Here is a 19,290-nt window from a genome sequence, read left to right as displayed (position 1 = left end):
CAGGTGAGTCACTTGGCTTTTCTGAGCCTCACTTTCTTCAATTGTAAAAAAGGGCACAGTATGTCCAAGCTCATCTATGAAGTGACCAGCATGGTCAGATGCCCAGGAATTAGTCACCATAAAGGGTGAGGGGAAGGGCCCTTGGGTTTAGGACCCCCTCAGGGAGCCCAGCACCCTGGGACACCTACACTCGCTCCCTAAACTTCACAAGAGACCCCATAGAGGGTACTGATCAGCTGCCCAGATCAGGAAATCCCAGTGCCTGTGGCTTCCCCTCGTCCACACTCTGGCCACCTCCTTCCTGGACCAGCTTGATGGTCTGGGCCACAGGAAGAGGGGAGTCAGGCCATCATTTGTGTGAACCTCACCAAATGTTCTAACAACCTTGATGGGTTGGGGTAATGATCTGTCCCTCCCTGCAAATGAGGAAACAACCTGAGCCAGGACACAGACCCCAACTGGTCTATCTCTAGAATGTTGCAGCCATACAAGGCAAGGACTCAAGGCTGAGACCCAAGAGGTCAGAAGGGTGAGACCCCTGTAGAGGAAGGTTAGTGTCTGTCCTGTGTAGGGCTCCCAAAGACTGTGGCTGGAGGCTAGAGGGTGAGTAGGCTTGTGTGGGGGTTCAGATTGGTGCTGGGCAGGGCTGTGACCCCATAGGTGCTGGGTGCGGGGGATTGAGACCCCCTTGGTGGTGTATCTGAAGAGTTACACCCCAGTTGGTGCTGGGGATGGAGGAGCTGAGACCTTGGTGGTAGATGTGGGGGTAGCACCCCCGTTGGTATTGGGCGGGTGCACTGAGGTTGGGGTTCAGATTGAGGCGGGGTCTGTTGCCTTGCATTGTTTGTGGAGAGAGCCAGAGGCTGTAAGGCAAGAAGGTGCAGTTGGTGGAAGGGAGGGTGCGGCGGCGGCGGCGGGGGTAGTGTGGGTGGGGGGCAGGTTCCCTGACACTGAATTCATTATTGGGAGATTCCTCTTCACAATCCCTCGACACCTCCCACGGGAACCACGGGCCAGAAATGTCTGACAGCCTCTGGCGGGCTAGCTCCCGTGCCGCCAGTGCCCGGGTCTCTCTATGCCCGGGTCCCCGCCCGCCCACTGCCTCGAGTCCCTCCCTCCGTGGGTCCCGCAGCCTCTGCAAGCCTCTCTCAGGCTCTGCCTGGCGCCGCTGCCGTGTCGGGGCTCAGTGTCCAGCCCCTGGCGGCTGCTGTCCCCAGCCCCTGGCAGTCGCCCGGTGCCGAGGGGTGTCCGCAGAGGCCCGGCGTGAGCCGCACAGCCAGCACGTGGGGAGGGGGCGTCTTGGGAGAACGCGGCCTGATGTAGGGGCGGAGCCAAGGAGCCGGGCGCGCGACCGGCGCGGGCGGCCGGAGGTCAGCGGCCGCAGGAGGGGGACCCTGGCGTCCGGGAGGCGGCGCCAGGTGCCGCGCCCCCGCCCCGCGCCCGCCGCCGCCGGCCCCCGCCCCCGGGCCGCCCCCCGCCCTTGACGCGCTCCCCGCCCCCTCCGCGCCGGGAGCCGGAGCCGGAGGACGGCGAGGGGCGCGGGCGGAGGAGGAGGCAGCGGGGGAGGGAGGAGGATGCGGCCGGTGCGGCGGGGCCGCCGTTGCCGCCTCTGAGTCGCGCCGAGCGCACGGAGCGCAGCCGCGTCGCTGCGGCCCTGGTCGCGCCATGGGGAAGGAGCAGGAGCTGGTGCAGGCGGTGAAGGCGGAGGACGTGGGGACCGCGCAGAGGCTGCTGCAGAGGCCGCGGCCCGGGAAGGCCAGTGAGTACGGGGTCGCGGGGCGTGCGGGGGACGGGCGGGAGCTGCGGCGCGCCCGGGGGCTGTCTCCAGCGTTGAACCCCCCACCCCGCCCAGCGCAGGGCAGGGAGGGGGGATGTTGTTGGGTCCCCGGGGGCGGGGCGGGGCCAGCAGCGCCCAGACCCTCGGTCCGCACCCCCCCCCGTTGCCAGCCCTCAAGGAGGGGCAGCACCAAGCGCCCTGCCGTCACTCGAGCCCCCCAGCGGGTAACTGGAGGCACCCACCTCCCTGACCGCAGGCGTTCGCATCCCTCTCTCCCTGCCTCCGTCCCCCTCCTTTCCTGGGCTGCGGACTGACAGCTGGAGGTCTCTGCTGGGCCTTTAAAGGGCGAGGCGGATTCCCCCCTTCCCCGACACCACGGAGAGAGGGAGGGGCCCTTTGCAGTGAGGGGCGACTACTGAGCTGACAGTCTCTGTCAGACCCCGTCACCGCACCGTGTTTAATAACAGGCTTGGCAGGGGAGTGGGAGGCAGGACCATGCTGGGGGTGTGGCTGCACAGGCATGGCCGGCTGGGAGCCATTTACGGATGGGGGAACAGAGGCCCAAGGTCGCCCAGGCCAGAGCTGGCAGAGCTTGAGGCAGGTGCAGACCCTGCAGTAGAGACCCTGGTCCTCTCTGGCTTCCTTGCTGGGAATGGGGGCTGGGGGGCAGGAGGGGGTCTCCCAGGAGCCATCCTGAGCTTGCGCTCTGAGGGCCCGGGGGGATGGTTGGAAGCTTGGAGCCCTGATCCCAGCACTCATCCCAGCTCAGCCTGGAGCCTCCCCCGGGGACACAGGAGATGGATGGATGGGCGTGTGGACCAGCCGCGTGTGCGACTGCGCACGTATGGCTGTGTCAGTGTGTCAGGGCACCTGTGAGGGTGCGAGCAGGGCTCTGATGGGTGGCAGATGGAGTCTGGGTGCCCCACCCAGCCCCAGAACTGTATGTAAGCCAGGGAGGCCTCCCTCCCCTCTCTCCAGGGGAGATGCTGAGAGCTGAGACTACTTCTGGGGCAGGTAGGGCGTAGGTGCTTGAGCCCCAGGAGGACCCCTCCCACTGCAGCCCCTGCTTGGCTGCTCCAGTCTGCTCTGTGCAACTAGAGAGCTGCACATCCGTGCCTCACAAGCTCACACACACAGGCCGGCCCTGCCTTCCAAACCCGAGGTGCAGGGACAGTCTGCCAGTTGGGGCTGGTTTCAGGGCCTCAGGGCTCAGAAAGGGAGGGCTTTCAGGCAGAGGCGGCCTCAACTGAGCCTCAAAAGCAGGAGCAGGGATTGAGAGGTGGAAGGCAAGGCAAAGGCTTCCACCTAGTGGCCAATCCGACCTTGGGCATAGACAGTCTCTGGGCTTCAGTCTCCTCATCTGTAGGATGGGGGCGTTTGTGGTCCCTGCCTTGCAGCATTGTCTAAGAGCAGTGAGTGCAGGCATGAAGCCCAGGCGCTTGGTAAGTGGTCAGGAAGTGCTCACTATGGCCATTTCCTTAGACTGCGCAGGGCGGGTGCGCGGAGGAAGTAGGGGCATCAGATTTGGGGGTTCCTCCTCACTTCTCCTCTGGCCACCTGGGAATGGTGTGGGGACTTTTACCTCTACCTGTGTCTCCACCTGGGTCTCTACATTCACCCCTGCATGGCCTGGTCTCTGGGCAGGAGAGACACCTGCCCTGGCCCCCGAATCTGGGCTCTCTGACCCACAGGGGCAGGCATAATAAATCAGACAGAGAAATCCCTCCATGAATTAGCTCGGTTGTCATGGCAACACTGGCCTGCTTTGGAGTAAGATGTATTTTGATTCAGCAAAGTACAGCTGGAGTTTGGGCCATGGGGTGGGGGGTGTCCAGCAGTGCTCCCTAGGGAGCTCCCCCACTCCAGAGGTGTTTCCATGATTCTTGATGCACACTGTCCTCCCTGCATTGACACCTTCCTGTCTCCTCAACCTCCCAGTGTCGCCCCAGGCTCTGTCAGCCCCACTCCTGCCTGAAGGGAGCCTCTCCTCACATGCACCAGCACCAGCACCCTAGCAGTTGTTGTCCCTGAAGAGAGACAAGACGGCTTGGAAGGGAAAATTCAGGGATAGGGGCTGATCTTCTAGGGTGTGGGGGGTCACCCTGCCCTTCTTCCTGGCTCAGCCTCCCCTTTCCCCAAATTCACTGGAGGCAGACAATCACTCCTGTGCTCTCTCACCTTGGCCCACTAAGATTTCTCTTCCAGCATCTGGCTCAGAGCTGCCTGCCCTGGGGGAGCTGAGAATATGCCTTGCCTGGCTGGAGGCTACAAGGCTCAGCCAATCTGAGATGGGTCAGAACCACACCCCTGTAGGGGACAGATATGGCTCTGTGAAAGTAGCCTGTGAGTGGCCTCCGTGGTTGGAGGAGCACCTGGGCAGAGGCGTGAAGGGAGGCCATGAGGATAGGGTGCGACAGGGTCTGGGGTTGGCTCCCCTAGGGCTTCTGCAGCTGGAGTTGGAGCTGACCTCAAAGGTAGGGATGGTCACAGGAAAGCAGTTAGAGAGCTGGGGGGCGCAAGAGACCAGAGAGCCCAAGTCACAGGTTTACTCATTATTACTGATGGGAATCCATAGGATTTAGTGCCCTTGCGGAAAAGTGAAAAGGGCTCCTGGGGCCTTCAGCTTAGTCCCCACTTGCCTGCTTCTCCCCACCGACCCAGGGCCCTCCAGCAATGCTCTGCTCCTTCTTCATTCAGAGCTTCTGTCTCCTTGAGATGCAACCTCCCCAGCCCCAGGCAGGCTTCCATTCTGGGATCTTCCCAGGTGTCCAGTGTCCCCCATAGGAACTGGGGGTGCTCCAAGACCTCAAGCTCCCCTCCATCCAATTCCAGCTCTTTTCCTCTTTTCTTTTTTTTTTTTTTCAAAGGCTGTACTGGGGATTGTACCCAAGACCTGGTGCATGCTAAGCACGCACTCTACCAATGAGCTGTTACCCTTCCCCCAGCTCTTTTTGCCTTGGAAGAGACCAACAGCGGGGAGGGATGGGATGACCTTAACATGATGCCCCTCCTCATGTGGGGAGTGGTCCCCTTCTGGATGGAGACTCCACCTCTTCACTGGTGTCTGTGTCAATTCCCGGGCCTTGAACATCAACCCCTCTGAAATTTCAGCTCCAGTAGGTGCAGGCAGGTGAGCCTGGCCACAGGCTCCACTCAGGACACCTGGCTTGGCAGCTGCCTGGGAGCCCAGCTGTGGGAATGAGGAGAGGAACGTGGCCTGGGAAGTCTTGAGGGAGAAGCTGAGAACTGGCTACACTGGAACTAAGAAGAGTTAGTGGGGACAGCGACCATTAGAGTTGGGGCTGAGTGTTCCAGTGGGAGAACATGCTGAGTGTGGCCCTGAGCAGGGTTGGGGGGATGCCATGGGACAGTGATGTCTGTGCTCCCTTCAGCCTAATGACAGGGGACTGTGGCAGGCCCAGCTGCATCATTCACAGAGCCCAGTGCAAAATGAAAGTGTGGGCTGCCTTGTCCAAAAAATCAGAATTTCAAGATAGCAACACCAGAGCATCCAACCATGCTTGGGGCTCTCCAGAGTGGCTGCATGCTTGAAGCTGGCCGTGGCAGGTGGATGGAGTGCATGAGATGAGGGTATCAATTCAGTCACCAGTTCACTGAGCACCTCGTATGCGCCCAGTACCATTTTAGTCACCAGGTCACTTGTCTTCTTGGAGCTTGTAGTTTACTGATGCAGATGAACAATAAACAAAATAAATGGTGGTAATGGGGGCTAAAGAGAAAAATACAACAGATACAGGGTGGAAAGGGGATAAGCGTTTTAGGTGGGAGTGGGGGAGGCTTTGCCAAGCAGGTCCCGGGATAACGGAGGGAAGAATAGCGCCCCCCCCCCACAGCATGTTAAATGCCCTGTGGCAGAGGAGGCTGGTGTGTTGGAGTGCCATCAAGGAGCCTCATGTGGCTGGAACAGGGGAAATGAGGAACTCAAAGTGAAAGGAGCTACCTCATGCAGTGCCATTGTCCAGCTTTGGCCTCCAACCTCAGTGAGACAGGGGCTCAACAGAAGAGTCTTCAGGAGAGAAGCAATTGGAACAGACTCATGTTCTAACGGGATCCCCCTGACCTCACGGGCATAGACTGGAGGGGGGCAGGGTAGAAGTGGGGATGCCAGTGAGGAGGTGATGGCAATCATTCTTCGAGAGATGCTGGCCTGGCCCAGGGTGGTGATGCTGGCACTGGTGAGAGATGGTAGGATTCTGAGTGTGCTTTGGAAGTGTCTTGAAGGTAGAGTCAAGAGGATTTGCTGATGGAGAAGACAGACTTAAGAAAGAACCTGGGGCTGATTCCAAGGTTTTGGCCTAGACCACCAAGGGGAAGGGTGGCAGTGCTGCCAACTTAGGCGGACATCAGCACAGCGAAGTGTCTGAGCAGAGGGGGAGGGGCAGGGGAGTGGAGATGCTTCTCTTTCTGGAGCCTCCGTTCTGTGCCAGAGAAGCCCTGCACTGGAGAGGGTGGGGGTGGGACTCCTATAGAGCTAACATTAGTGATTGTCACGAACTGAACCGACTGTGTGCCAGACCCTTCCTGTGTTGTCTGGAAATGCCCTTAGGCCTGCGAGGCCAGCCCTATTAGAACCTTTAAGCTCAGGGCCAAGGCCACAGGGCCACTAAGGGGCAGAGGGAATATATGAATTCAGGCCTGTCTGACTTTGTGGGCTTCGTGGGCCACTGAGGGACCCAGACCCTGCATCCAGCAGCTGAGAACCAAGGCAGGAGGGCCCAGGGCTGCTGTGGGTCACGAAGCAGGCCCTGCAGCAGCAGCCCACCCTGTGACTTGACTCCCTTAGCCCCCCACCCCCACCCTTGTCCTGGGCCGGGACAAAGGGGCTTCTGTCCCGCCAGCCCCTCCCTCCCAGAGTGACTGACCCACAAATGGGTTATATAACCATGGCCCAGACAGGCAGGGGATTGGCCCTAGTCCGGCTGGACCTGAGCCCATGGGGAGGGCATCAGTGGGCTCCCCTCCTCTGGTAGGCAGCTGGTGGAGACTGGGGCCCCAAAGGGAGGGTTTGAGCCCCTGGGGCTTCAGGTAGACTGATCCTGAGCCTCCCCCTGTAGACAAGGTGGCCATTCTCATGTGGTCACTCAGAGGCACCGACCCACTTGCCTGCCTTTTTCCCACCCTCCCTAATACGGGCTCATCTACACTGGCCAGGCCCAAGGCTGGGAGTGGGGGGAGGCTGCACCCTGGAAATTGAGATCTTTCCCAGAGATACCCCCATTTCCGGGTGTTCCAGCCTTCCTGGGCCACCCCCGGCCCCATCTGGGCCCTTCTGAGAGACAGATTGGGCTGGCTTTCTCCCTCCCACCATTGGCAGGTGCTCAGCCAGCGTCCCAATGGAGGGGGTTCATGTGCACATGTGTGTGCCTGTGGGGGTGCACAGCCCTGGCTTCTGTCCCCAGGCAAGGACAGGCCCTGTGAACCTTCCAACATCTTAGCTCAGTGGGAAGCCAACATCTGAAAGCTGGTACCTGGACCTGAGTGCAGGGAATAGAGTTGAATGAATGAATGAATGTTTCTAGACTAATAACCCAGGGAGCTTTGGCTCTGAGCCTGCCAGGGAGCCAGCCAGTCACTATCTGTCTGTTCTGAGGCTTCCCAGAGAGGGCAGGTAGGTAGGCCTCAGTAGAGGGGCAGAGCCTCCCTCACTGTGTCTCCTTTCCACCCCCAGAGCTCCTGGGCTCCACCAAGAAGATCAATGTCAATTTCCAAGACCCAGATGGGTGAGTTCTCAGCAAGGAAGATGCCAGTCTGGAATGGGGGTTAGGGACTTCTGGGGACATCTAGGGTGCCCCGGTCCTTGCCCATACGTATCTGTCACCTACCCCAGCTTCTCTGCCTTGCACCACGCGGCCCTGAATGGCAACACGGAATTAATCACCCTGCTGCTGGAGGCCCAGGCTGCTGTGGACATCAAGGACAACAAAGGCAAGTCCTGTTAGGGACCTCAGAACTGGGGCAGGGGGTCAAGGTCAGGAGTGGGGTCCCTGGAGGATCAGCCCAGGGTCGTGGTCTGGGTAGAGGCAGGTTCTCGTGGGATCGGCATCCTGGAGGTCAGGGTTGGGGTCAGGGTCAGGAGCTAGCTCCCAGCGGCTCCCACCTGCCCCCAGGCATGCGGCCGCTGCACTATGCAGCCTGGCAGGGCCGGAAGGAGCCCATGAAGCTGGTGCTGAAGGCAGGCTCAGCGGTGAACATCCCGTCCGATGAGGGCCACATCCCCCTGCACTTGGCAGCCCAGCATGGTCACTATGACGTGGTAAGGACCACCCTGGGGGCTGACAGGGCACCTGGGGCAGCATGAGCCCCACAGAAAACCTCAGGCCTGATGGTCCCTGCAGTCTGAGATGCTGCTCCAGCACCAATCCAACCCGTGCATGGTGGACAACTCGGGGAAGACACCCCTGGACCTTGCCTGTGAGTTCGGCCGTGTTGGGGTAAGTCTCCCAGGGAGCTGAGTGGGACTGCACCTGCTCCACCTTCTTCTGAGGTGGGAATCGTGGGACACATCTGCAACCCCCAACCCCATTTCTGGGCCCCCCTACTCTGACTCCTCCTTCAAGGTGGTCCAGCTGCTCCTGAGCAGCAACATGTGTGCGGCCTTGCTGGAGCCCCGGCCTGGGGACACCACCGACCCCAATGGCACCAGCCCCCTGCACCTGGCAGCCAAGAATGGCCACATCGACATCATCAGGTATGGCCGTGTTGGGGCGGGGTAAGGAGCACTCAGCCTCCAGGTTCCTGCTCTTGGCTGGGCTATGAGACAGGAGGAGCCAGGGAGCCATGGGGATGTGGTCAGGCCTCCGGGTGCGAAGGATGCCTCCAGCCACCCACGTGAAGAATGTACCAGAAGGGGCGGCGAGGTCAGCCTCTACAGCCCCACAGCCTATGCTGCTTGCTGGGTCATCTTGTGGAGGCCCTGAACTTCTCTGAGCCTCAGTTTCCCCATCCTTAAAGTGGGCATCACAGCAGTGCTCCTATTATAACGAGACAAGATAACAGCGTGAAGGGTTCGTCCAGGGAGGGGCACTTCTACAAGTGCTCCATCACTGTCTTGTCAGGGAGGTGGGACAGGGTTGGTTTATTCTCAGGCCCCCAGGACTTGGAGCCCGGCTTGGGGGTGCTGGGGTGGAGGGCTCCTGTGCAAGACCCTGCTGGCTCCTCCTACCTCCCCACCAGACTCCTCCTCCAAGCCGGCATTGACATCAACCGCCAGACCAAGTCTGGCACAGCCCTGCACGAGGCCGCACTCTGCGGGAAGACAGAAGTGGTTCGGCTGCTGTTGGATGTGAGTCAGTGGGCTGGGGGATCTGGGGTCACATGTGGGTGTCGGGGGGGCGCTTCTGATGGGCCTCGCCCTCTGGCACACAGAGCGGGATCAATGCCCATGTAAGAAATACCTACAGCCAGACGGCCCTGGACATCGTGCACCAGTTCACCACCTCCCAGGCCAGCAAGGAGATCAAGCAGCTGCTGCGAGGTGGGCCCGGGCAGGGCAGGTGGGCAGGGGCAGAGCCTGGGCCGGGCTGGCTCACAGGACTGGGGGGTCTGCTGCCTCCTGTGTCCCCAGAGGCTTCGGCGGCCCTGCAGGTCCGGGCGACCAAGGATTATTGCAACAACTATGACCTGACCAGCCTCAATGTGAAAGCAGGGGACATTATCACAGTAAGGATGGCCAGGGGTTGCTGGAGCCAGGAGGGGCGGGATGCTTACCCCACAACACCCAGCAGAACTTGGGGGGCGTGGGAGTCTGAGCAGGAGGCCCAAGCCATCCAGCTGCTTGACCTGGAGGGGCGTTTCCCTGAGCATACTCCCCCCACCTCATCTGGCCAGGTCCTTGAGCAGCATCCAGATGGCCGGTGGAAGGGCTGTATCCATGACAACAGGACAGGCAACGACCGTGTGGGCTACTTCCCGTCCTCCTTGGGCGAGGCCATTGTCAAGCGAGCAGGCAAGTCCCCCTCCAGGCCTGAGCTCGGGCCAGAAGGAAGCACGTGCACGGATGTGTCAGCTGAAAGGGCAAGGACCAAGCTCTAGCCACTGCTAGGTGTAGGATCTGGAGTGGGGTCGAGCAGTGTGTCTTGCCAGCTGTCCCCTCATCTGTGTCCCCACACCCACTTCTTTTATTCAGCAGACCTTGCAGGTTAGCCACTCAGAATAGACGGTGACCCAGATGGACATCATTCCTGCTCTCCAGGAGCTTGCCCTTGGGGAGGGAGGGGAGCAGAGGACAGTGGAATAAACATAGAAGGTACCAGCCACTGACAGAGAATGTGGATGGAGACAGCTGTAGACAGGGCAGTCAGAGAAGGCCCTGAGAAATGGGAGGGGCTGGCCGCGGGCAGCAAACAGGCAGCGGGAACCACGTGTTTGAAGGCTGGGAGGCAAGAAAGAGTGTGATGAGTATGAGTCCAAAGGAGGCTGGTGTGGCTGACTTGGTGAGGGAGAGGGGCACAGGAGAAAGCCCTAGGGCCATGGGGAGATCGGTTTACCCCATACCAAGGACATGGAGATTGACAGGTGGGGTGAGAGGGCAGAGGAGGGCCAGTTATGAGGTGAAGCCAGCCCACCCACAGACCTCTAGGTCCCTGGTTTGAGGACCCTGGTCCCAGGCTCCTGGGGGCCTCTTCCCTCTCCCTGCTACCCTGGCACAGAGGGATTTGCACCCTCCTGCAATTCCCCCACCTACAGGACCACAGAGCCACTGGCAGGATAGCCTGGCCTGTGCCCTTCTCTGCCATGCTCTCAAAAATTCCGGGTTGGGAGGGGTCTTCTGAGGGTCTCTCAGCTCCCTGGAGACGGCCAGGGCAGGAGGAGGCTGTGGTGCCGACTCCCTAAGGCGTGTGTGTTCCACCTCTGCCCTGCGCAGGCTCAGGGGCCAGGCCAGGGAATGCCCCAGGCCAGAGCCGGTCCAGGACTCAGGAAGGCTGTGCTTGGTTCACAGGTTCCCGAGCAGGTGCCGAACCAAGCCCACCCCAGGGAGGCAGCTCATCAGGTGCCCCTGCACCCCCTGAGGAGATCTGGGTGCTGAGAAAGCCCTTTGCAGGTAGGTGGCGGGCAGCCACACTTCTGTAAGGCAGCACCGGACTAGGCCGGGCCAGCACCGGCAGACGATGCTCTCTCCTGCTGGCAGGTGGGGACCGCAGTGGCAGCTTGAGCAGTGTGGCTGGTGGCCGGAGCAGTGGGGGCCACACCCTACATGCAGGCTCTGAAGGGGTCAAGGTAGGTGGGGTAGTGGCAGGACCGGGGTGGCCTCTGGCTGGAGCAGCCCTGGCCAGCTGGCCTGTCTGGGTTGCAGCTCCTGGCAACAGTGCTCTCCCAGAAGCCTGTCTCCGACTCCAGCCCCGGGGACAGCCCTGTCAAGCCTCCGGAGGGCTCCGCAGGTAAGAGCAAGGATGCGGTACTGCTGGCCTGGCAGGGAGGTAGTCCCCAGGCAGCCCTTGCCCCACCACACCCTCTTGTCCCCAGGTGCCACCCGGTCCCAGCCTCCAGTGGCCCATGCTGGGCAGGTCTATGGGGAACAGCCACCCAAGAAGCCAGAGGCAGCATCAGAGGGCAAGGTACAGAGGCTGGGCCGGCTGCAGGGAGGGGCGCCTGGGGCAGCCTGCCTGGCTTGGCCACAGTGCAGCCAGGGCCCTTGACAGGCCAGGCCAGGCCCGTCCTTCTGTCCATCTGTCTGTGTGTGTAGGTGTTGTCTGTTGTATGGGCTATGCATGTAAGCTTGTGTGTCTAGGAGGTGTGACACAGGCGTGCAGTGAACTGGGGGGTGTGCTTGTGTGGCTGGTTTGATTGCAAGCCGGGCACGTGTATGCATATGTGTGCGTGTGGATGGGCAGGGGTGTGAGACTAGACAGTGTGTGTACATGGCTGAGATAGGTCCGGTGTGCTGCACCTGCGTGCTAGGGGAGGCGAGCTGCTGGCTGAGTCCTCTGCAGACCTCTGGGAAGAGCCCACCTTCTAGGGTGGGGAGGGGCAGCACTAGGTGCTCCTTCCTGAGGCCCCATTCCTAGTGCCCCTCCCATGGGACCACGCTCCAGGGTGTCCCTGGGACAGGAATGGGGGGGGACTGTCAGGGAAGCCTATGATGTGGACAGCAGCTGGACCTTCCCGGTGGAGATCACAGAAGGAGGCTGAAGTGCTGGACGATGCTCAAGACGGCAGCATCCAGAACCACAGCGTGAGGAGGAGCAGCGGTGCCAGGCTGACCAGGCCCTGGCTGCAGATGGCCCAGTGGACGGCAGATTGAACTGCACGGTCTTCGGCTGAGCAGAGAACGAGGCACTGCGGTGGCTGGGATGCATGCCTGGCAGGTGAGCGGGCGGGCGAGCCTGCAGCGGGTGCCTTGTGTCTTCCAGAGCACCGAGGCTGTCAGCCAGTGGCTTGCCACGTTCCAGCTACAGCTCTACGCCCCCAACTTCATCAGTGCTGGCTACGACCTGCCCACCATCAGCCGCATGACCCCTGAGGTGAGCTACCTGAAGCCTGGCCACCCAGAGATGGGCCTCCAGCCTCCAACTAACAGGCCTCTCCTCTACTTAGGACCTCACGGCCATTGGGGTCACCAAGCCGGGCCACCGGAAGAAGATTACTGCAGAGATCAGTGGCCTGAGCATCCCTGACTGGCTGCCTGAGCACAAACCCGTAAGGCCCCCTGCACCCCGGTGGCCAGGCCAGGATGGGCAGACAGACAGACTGCCTCCCTGGCTACAGCCCTCCCCTGCCCTCTGGGGAATCCGGGGAGAGGAGAGCAGAGGATGGCCCCTGTCCCTCTGTCAGGGGCACTGGGGCAGGGGCAAGAGGGGACAGCCTCTGAGGGCCGTCAGGGCAAAAGGAGCTGGAAGCCTGGAGAGTCCCCATCTCTACTACGTGCTCAACACTCAGGCTGCCACACAAGGACACCGGTGCCACCAGGCACTCCTGTACCGTTGCCCATCGCACACACACCCAGACACTGTGGAGGGGCTGTGTTGATAGGGCATGCTCGCACACACCCAGGCACACACGTGGGGGAGATGTGTGTGTGTGCGCTTCGTGTACACAGGCAGCACACGTGTACTAAGTACACTCTGGGCGCCAATCAATGACTGCACATGCTGGCTGCCCTGATGGCTGACAGCCACATAGGCAGTGGCCCGTGCTGTCACAGACAGGCACCCCTGTGGTGGGACAGGTTCTGGACTGGGAGAAGAAGACTGTCGCATCCTTGCTGCCTCTCTGGGCCTCATGCTGTGCTTCAGGCTCCCACACATCCATGAGGGAGATGCTGTGGGTTGGTGACAAGCAGGTTCATGTTTGTCCACCCTGCTTCGCCCCACTCAGTCAGCGGCTCAGGGCCCCTCCCAGCCAGCACGTCTGGGTCCCATGGGCCTCACTGTGCTTGCACCCAGGGGGTGATCAAGTGTGCTGTGTGGAGGTGTGTGAGTGATATTGAGCTGGGAGTGTGTGGACGGGTGGATGCCATTCAGGGAGCCACCAGCTGGTTCTGGGTAAAGACCAACACAGATGCTTGCACATGCGTGTGACATGGTATGTGAGGTGTGCCTGCGCTGGTGGGGAACTGGTGAGCGTGACTCAGCAGGGTGTCAGTGCCCGTGTGTGGCTGAGATGCAGGGTGTGTGTATACCTGTATCTGGTTGGTGCTGTGTGTCTGCGTCCACGATGTGTGGGGTGTGTCCACTTGAGTGCTGTCCCTGTGGCTGCTTGGGCAAGTGAGGAAGCACGTTCTTTGCTGTCCCCCAAAGGGTGTCCTGAGGAAAGGGTCACCCCTGTGTGTGTTTGCATGTGTTGGTACGCGTGTGTGAGCTGGCCTTGGGCTCCTGTCAAGGCGGCCCTGTCTCCAAAGCTGACACCTCCAGCCTGTCCGTTTGTCCTTTTGTCTGTCTGTACGGGGCTGGCCCGGTGCCCCTTCCTCTGACAGCTCCAAGTGGTGGGCAGGGTGTGGGCAGCCAGCTCGGGCTGCCCTCTGTGTCCCCTGCTCCGTAGGCTAACCTGGCTGTGTGGCTGTCCATGATCGGCCTGGCCCAGTACTACAAGGTGCTGGTGGACAACGGCTACGAGAATATCGACTTCATCACCGACATCACCTGGGAGGATCTGCAGGAGATCGGCATCACCAAGCTGGGTGAGGCCTCACCCGACCCCTGCTGCCTCCTGGTCCTTGCCACCCTCCCTGGCCTTACCTTCCCTGTGCCCTACTCAGGACACCAGAAGAAGCTAATGCTGGCAGTGAGGAAACTGGCGGAGCTACAGAAGGCAGAGTATGCCAAGTATGAGGGGGGACCCCTGCGCCGGAAGGTACCACAGTCGCTTGAAGTGATGGCCATTGAGTCGCCACCCCCACCTGAGCCTGCCCCAGCTGACTGCCAGTCTCCTAAGATGACCACCTTCCAGGACAGTGAGCTCAGCGGTGAGCTGCAGGCTGCCATGACTGGCCCGGCCGAAGGGGCTGCTGCCGCTGCCGCTGCCACTGCTGAGAAGCCCTCCAACCACCTGCCGCCCACCCCAAGGGCCTCTATGCGGCCAGAGCCCAGCCTCGGTGGGCGGGCTCGGCACATGAGCAGTTCTCAGGAGCTGCTGGGCGATGGACCCCCTGGGCCTGGCAGCCCCATGTCACGAAGCCAGGAGTACCTGCTGGATGAGGGGCCAGCCCCAGGGACACCCCCCAAGGAGGCCCGGCCCAGCCGCCACGGCCACAGCATCAAGCGGGCCAGCGTGCCCCCAGTGCCTGGCAAGCCACGGCAGGTCCTTCCACCAGGTGCCAGCCACTTCACACCCCCGCAGACGCCCACAAAAGCCCGGCCAAGCTCCCCCCAGGCTGTGGGGGGGCCTCATGGCCCAGCCCCAGCCACAGCCAAGGTGAAGCCCACCCCCCAGCTGCTGCCACCAGCAGAGCGACCCATGTCACCTCGCTCGCTGCCTCAGTCACCCACACACCGTGGCTTTGCCTATGTGCTGCCCCAACCCGTGGAGAGCGAGGCAGGGCCGGCTGCTCCAGGGCCTGCACCTGCGGCTGTTCCCACGACTGTGCCCATGCTGTGCCTGCCCCCCGAGGCTGATGTGGAGCCAGAGCGGCCCAAGAAGCGTGCCCACAGCCTGAATCGCTACGCAGCGTCTGACAGCGAGCCGGAGCGGGACGAGCTGCTGGTGCCGGCGGCTGCAGGGCCCTATGCCACAGTCCAGCGGCGTGTGGGACGCAGCCACTCTGTGCGGGCTCCTGCTGGTGCCGACAAGAACGTTAACCGCAGCCAGTCATTCGCTGTGCGACCAAGAAAGAAGGGGCCCCCACCACCCCCGCCCAAGCGCTCCAGCTCAGCCATGGCCAGTGCCAACCTGGCCGATGAGTCGGTGCCAGATGCGGAGACCGAGGAGGCTGGGACTGAGGACGGCCGGCTGGGGGTCCGGGCACAGCGCCGCCGGGCTAGTGATCTGGCTGGCAGTGTGGACACAGGAAGTGCTGGCAGCGTGAAGAGCATTGCAGCCATGCTCGAGTTGTCGTCCATTGGGGGTGGGGGCCGGGCAGCCCGCAGGCCCCCCGAGGGCCACCCCACACCTCGCCCTGCCAGCCCGGAGCCAGTGCGGGTGGCCACAGTGTTGGCTTCGGTGAAACACAAGGAGGCCATCGGGCCTGATGGTGAGGTGGTGAACCGGCGCCGCACGCTGAGTGGGCCCGTTACAGGACTTCTGGCCACTGCTCGCCGTAGTCCAGGAGAGCAGGGGCCCCCTGCAGATCACAGCCAGTTTGTGGAAGATGGCGCTGCCCGGCAGAGGCCTCGAGGTCCAGCCAAGGGCGAGGCGAGTGCAGAGGGACCGCCCCTGGCCAGGGTGGAGGCCAGTGCCACACTAAAGAGGCGCATCCGAGCCAAGCAGAGCCAGCAGGAGAACGTGAAGTTCATCCTAACTGAGTCCGACACTGTCAAGCGCCGGCCCAAGGCCAAGGAGCGGGAGGCAGGTCCTGAGCTACCCCCACCGCTGTCTGTGTACCAGAATGGAACGGGCACTGTGCGCCGCCGACCGGCCTCTGAGCAGGCTGGGCCCCCAGAGCTGCCCCCTCCACCTCCGCCTGCTGAGCCCCCGCCCTCTGACCTGATGCATCTGCCCCCGCTGCCCCCGCCCGACAGCGACACCCGGAAGCTGACCAAGCCGCCTGTCTCTCCCAAGCCCGTTCTGGCTCAGCCTGTGCCCAAGATCCAGGGCTCACCCACACCTGCCTCCAAGAAGGTGCCGCTGCCAGGTCCGGGCAGCCCAGGTAGGTGCAGGGAGCCTGCTAGGGAACCCTCACCCCGCTGCCAGCTTCCCACTCCATGGCCTGAGGGGTTTTCCATTTCTTGGATTTGATAAAGACCAGGTGAAGTGGGGTGGGAAAGTGTTCCCTCTCATCCATCCATCCACCCACTGGACCGCTCCACCAGCCCAGAGCTGGGACAAGGGTAGATGAATCCACACATTGCTCAGTGAGCCATGAATAGCAGCACCTGTGAAAGAAAGAGGTTGGGCCCATGATGCTGGAAGGGTCAGGGAGGATTCTGACCTGGCTGGAGAGTAACCCCAGCACAGGAGGGAGGGGAGAGGCTTTCAGGCATAAGGATCAGAGGTGCAAAGGCCCTGTAGCATTTAAGCAACTGAAGGGTCAGTGGCTGCAGTAGGCCACACCTGGAGAGGGATGGAGGTGGGGGTGGGCTGGCCCGGGTTTGGAAGCAGTCACCTAAGCAGGTGTGCACTGGGAAGCCCGACCCCTGGCAGCCTCAGGGAGGCCCAGGGCTTGAGGGTTGCGGAGGGATGAGGCCTTAGCAGTGCAGAGGGTGTTACCTTAGCGCTGCGGCAGGGCCTCTCCTGGGGTGGGCCGCGCGCGCTCCTCGTTACCTCCCACCCGGTGCCAGTCTCCTCCTTCCCGCAGAGGTGAAGCGTGCTCATGGCACGCCGCCGCCCGTGTCTCCCAAGCCGCCGCCGCCGCCCACTGCGCCCAAGCCGGCCAAGGCCGCGGCGGGGCTGCAGTCGGGCAGCACCAGTCCGTCGCCGGCGCCCTCGCCGGCACGCCAGCCGCCCGCCGCCCTCGCCAAGCCGGCCAGCACGCCACCCTCACTGAGCGCCAGCCCCGCCAGGCCCCCGTCCCCCGGTGCACCCGCGCTGCACGTGCCCGCCAAGCCGCCGCGCGCCGCTGCCGCCGCCGCCGCCGCCACTGGGCCTCCAGCTGCTCCCGATGGTGCCTCGCCTGGGGACAGCGTCCGGCAGAAGCTGGAGGAAACGAGCGCGTGCCTGGCAGCGGCGCTGCAGGCCGTAGAAGAGAAGATCCGACAGGAGGACGCGCAGGGCTCACGGTAGGTGCGGGACGGGGTCCGGCATGGGCGGAGGTAAGGCCTACAGGAGAATGCTGCCTGAGAGCGCTTCAAGGGTGCCCTGCGAGGGCGGAGCCGAGTCGCACTGAAGGGGCACGGTCTGGAGCAGGCCCCGCCCATACATCGCGGGTCGGGGCCCTGGTTGGGCGGGGTCTGCGAGCTGGCGGGGTCTGCGAGCTTTCCCAGTCCTCGCACCAGGCTGCAGTGCGTGGGCTGGATTCGGGGGCGGGGTGGATGGTGTAGGGGCGTGAACTACTCTGGCCCCACCCCGAAGCGAGGGCGTGGCCTCAATGAGAGGAAGAACGGGACTTGGGGCGGGACATTCTGCATCGACCCTGTCTACTCACGCCGCGCCCGCCCCCAGCCCCTCGGCCGCAGAGAAGAGCACCGGCAGCATCCTGGATGACATTGGTAGCATGTTCGACGACCTGGCCGACCAGCTGGACGCCATGCTGGAGTGACGCGGCCGCCCACGTCGGGCCCGCCCGCGCCGCATGGGTTCTGGCCCGCACACTGACCTTTACCTCAGGATGGGCACCTCGTGGCGTGGCGCGAGCGAGCAGGGCGACGGGCCAAGGGGAGCCGGGCGCAGGGGATAGCCCTCCAAGTGGCTGCAGGCACGAGGCGGGGGCAGGCCGTGCTGCCCAGCCCCTGCACAAGCACAACTCCTGCCCCCTGAGCCTAGCCGGGAGGACTGCCTGGCTGGGGGACCCAAGGGCTCTGGGCAGATGCTGTTGCCCCGTGGGTGCCCGTCCCTATCTGCTGCTCCCTGTGCAATAACTGCTGGGCCATCTGCCCACCCACCACCAAGCTCTGCCTGCTGTGGGTGGAGGAGGGGCAGCCCCTGAAACCCCTGCCCTGAGTCCAGGTGAGGCAGCGGGAGTGGGGCAGCCGCTGTAGTCCCCTCCCCAATCTGTGGCAGAGCACAGGCCTATGCCCAGCACAGAACTGCCCATTGGGGTCCTCTGCCAGCCGCTCTGGCGCAGCACAAGGGGCTGGGGTTGGGGCCCCTGCTCCACTGCACCCCCCAGAATATAAGCTATCGAAGAGTATTAATTTATTGGGAATGAGCTGAGGCAGATTTCCCCAGAGAAACAAAAAGTTATAACTTTAACAAATATATATTTAAAGAAAGAAAAAATATTATTGATTCTATAGAAAACCATTTACCAACTGCAAGGACACTGGAATCTAGCTCAAGACAAAAGCTGTTAGAGGTCCAGGCCATCTGTCTGTGTGTCCTTCCCTCCCTCCATCCAGGAGTGGCCAGACCCCTGGCCCAGTAGCACAAACAGGAGGCTGGGGTCCGGGGAGGGGGTCCATGTTCCACCAGGGCCTCCCCTCTGCTCTCTCTCCTAACTTCTCTGCATCTGAAGAACTTGAAGGATGTGCCTTGCTCGCTGCTGGGCTGTGTCCTCCACGCGGTGGAGACAATGGAGAGGGCTCCTCCTCTCTCGGGGGTGCTGGCATGAGGGTGCCCCTGGGCTTCAGGGGAGCTGTGTACACAGTGTGGTGAATGTGGGTGTGTCAGCTGGGTGGCAACAGTGGGTGCGAGGCGTGCGTGCCAGGCTGCGTGTGGCTCATGTGAGGGTGTACCCGACTCTCCCTCCCTGGGGTCCCCAAGCTGGCTCCTTGCAGCCAGCCCACCCCCATTTGAGTTCCCACGGACGCTCTGCTCGTGGTTCAAGGCCGTGTTGTGTGGTCGTTCTCGCCTTCTCTTCCTCCCTCTACCCCCTCCAAAAAATACTGACTGGCCTCCTCTATCGTCTTTGCTGATTCACATGTGTTGGGCACAACTTTGACATTTCTTTAAAAAAAAAAAAAAGAATTAAAAAACGCCGAAAACCAGCGATTGTGATTCAGGCAGGTGGAGGGGGTCTGCCGAGGTGGTGTCTGGACATGTGGGACCCCTTCCAGCAGTCACATCCTGACACTTCCCCAGGTGGAGTGCCTGGCCATCTCCCTGGCCTCTCCTCAGTGGGTGGCCCAGGCCAGGGCCAGCAGGTGGGGAGGGGGGGCCAGGCAGGGAACTACTGTTAGCTGTCAATAAACAGCAGAAAATGGATCACTGCTGCCTGGATCACTTTTGGGGGGGGGTGTTGGGGGCAAGTTGGGGGCTAGCCTGTTCCTGGCAGGGAGAATTCACCAAAAAGGCTGCTCCTGGGG

The 19,290-nt window shown here is 62.1% G+C and overlaps 1 protein-coding gene across 2 annotated transcripts; it reads left to right on the top strand.

Moving 5' to 3' along the window:
* Window positions 1-1,550: 1,550 nt before the first annotated feature.
* CASKIN1 (CASK interacting protein 1) lies at window positions 1,551-19,189 on the top strand. 2 transcript variants are annotated; one of them, XM_072942445.1, is made up of 20 exons: window positions 1,551-1,759; window positions 7,467-7,518; window positions 7,626-7,723; window positions 7,906-8,051; window positions 8,134-8,229; window positions 8,356-8,486; window positions 8,972-9,080; window positions 9,164-9,272; window positions 9,363-9,457; window positions 9,626-9,743; window positions 10,737-10,838; window positions 10,926-11,014; window positions 11,091-11,175; window positions 11,261-11,352; window positions 12,148-12,258; window positions 12,332-12,433; window positions 13,775-13,913; window positions 13,992-16,037; window positions 16,686-17,106; window positions 17,489-19,189. In XM_072942445.1, the coding sequence occupies exons 1-20, from the start codon at window positions 1,666-1,668 to the stop codon at window positions 17,583-17,585; spliced, it is 4,332 nt and encodes a 1,443-aa protein (XP_072798546.1). In that variant the 5' UTR covers window positions 1,551-1,665; the 3' UTR covers window positions 17,586-19,189. The 2 variants fall into 2 exon arrangements, with proteins under 2 accessions (XP_072798546.1, XP_072798547.1); XM_072942446.1 differs by lacking the exons at window positions 12,148-12,258; window positions 12,332-12,433.
* Window positions 19,190-19,290: the final 101 nt, after the last annotated feature.

This window comes from Vicugna pacos, chromosome 18 (genome assembly GCF_048564905.1).
Source record: "Vicugna pacos chromosome 18, VicPac4, whole genome shotgun sequence".
NCBI lineage: Eukaryota > Metazoa > Chordata > Mammalia > Artiodactyla > Camelidae > Vicugna > Vicugna pacos.
Note: the sequence above shows the minus strand (reverse complement) of the source record. Positions and strands in the feature narration are given on the sequence as shown.

What these genes read in the sequence shown, in the direction of transcription:
- CASKIN1 (XM_072942445.1), top strand. Translation starts at nt 1,666, where the DNA reads ATGGGGAAGGAGCAGGAGCTGGTGCAGGCGGTGAAGGCGGAGGACGTG. An exon ending in AGCATGGTCACTATGACGTG is followed by an intron (nt 8,052 to 8,133) that starts GTAAGGACCACC and finishes TGGTCCCTGCAG; the next exon opens with TCTGAGATGCTGCTCCAGCA. An exon ending in GCCTCCGGAGGGCTCCGCAG is followed by an intron (nt 11,176 to 11,260) that starts GTAAGAGCAAGG and finishes TCTTGTCCCCAG; the next exon opens with GTGCCACCCGGTCCCAGCCT.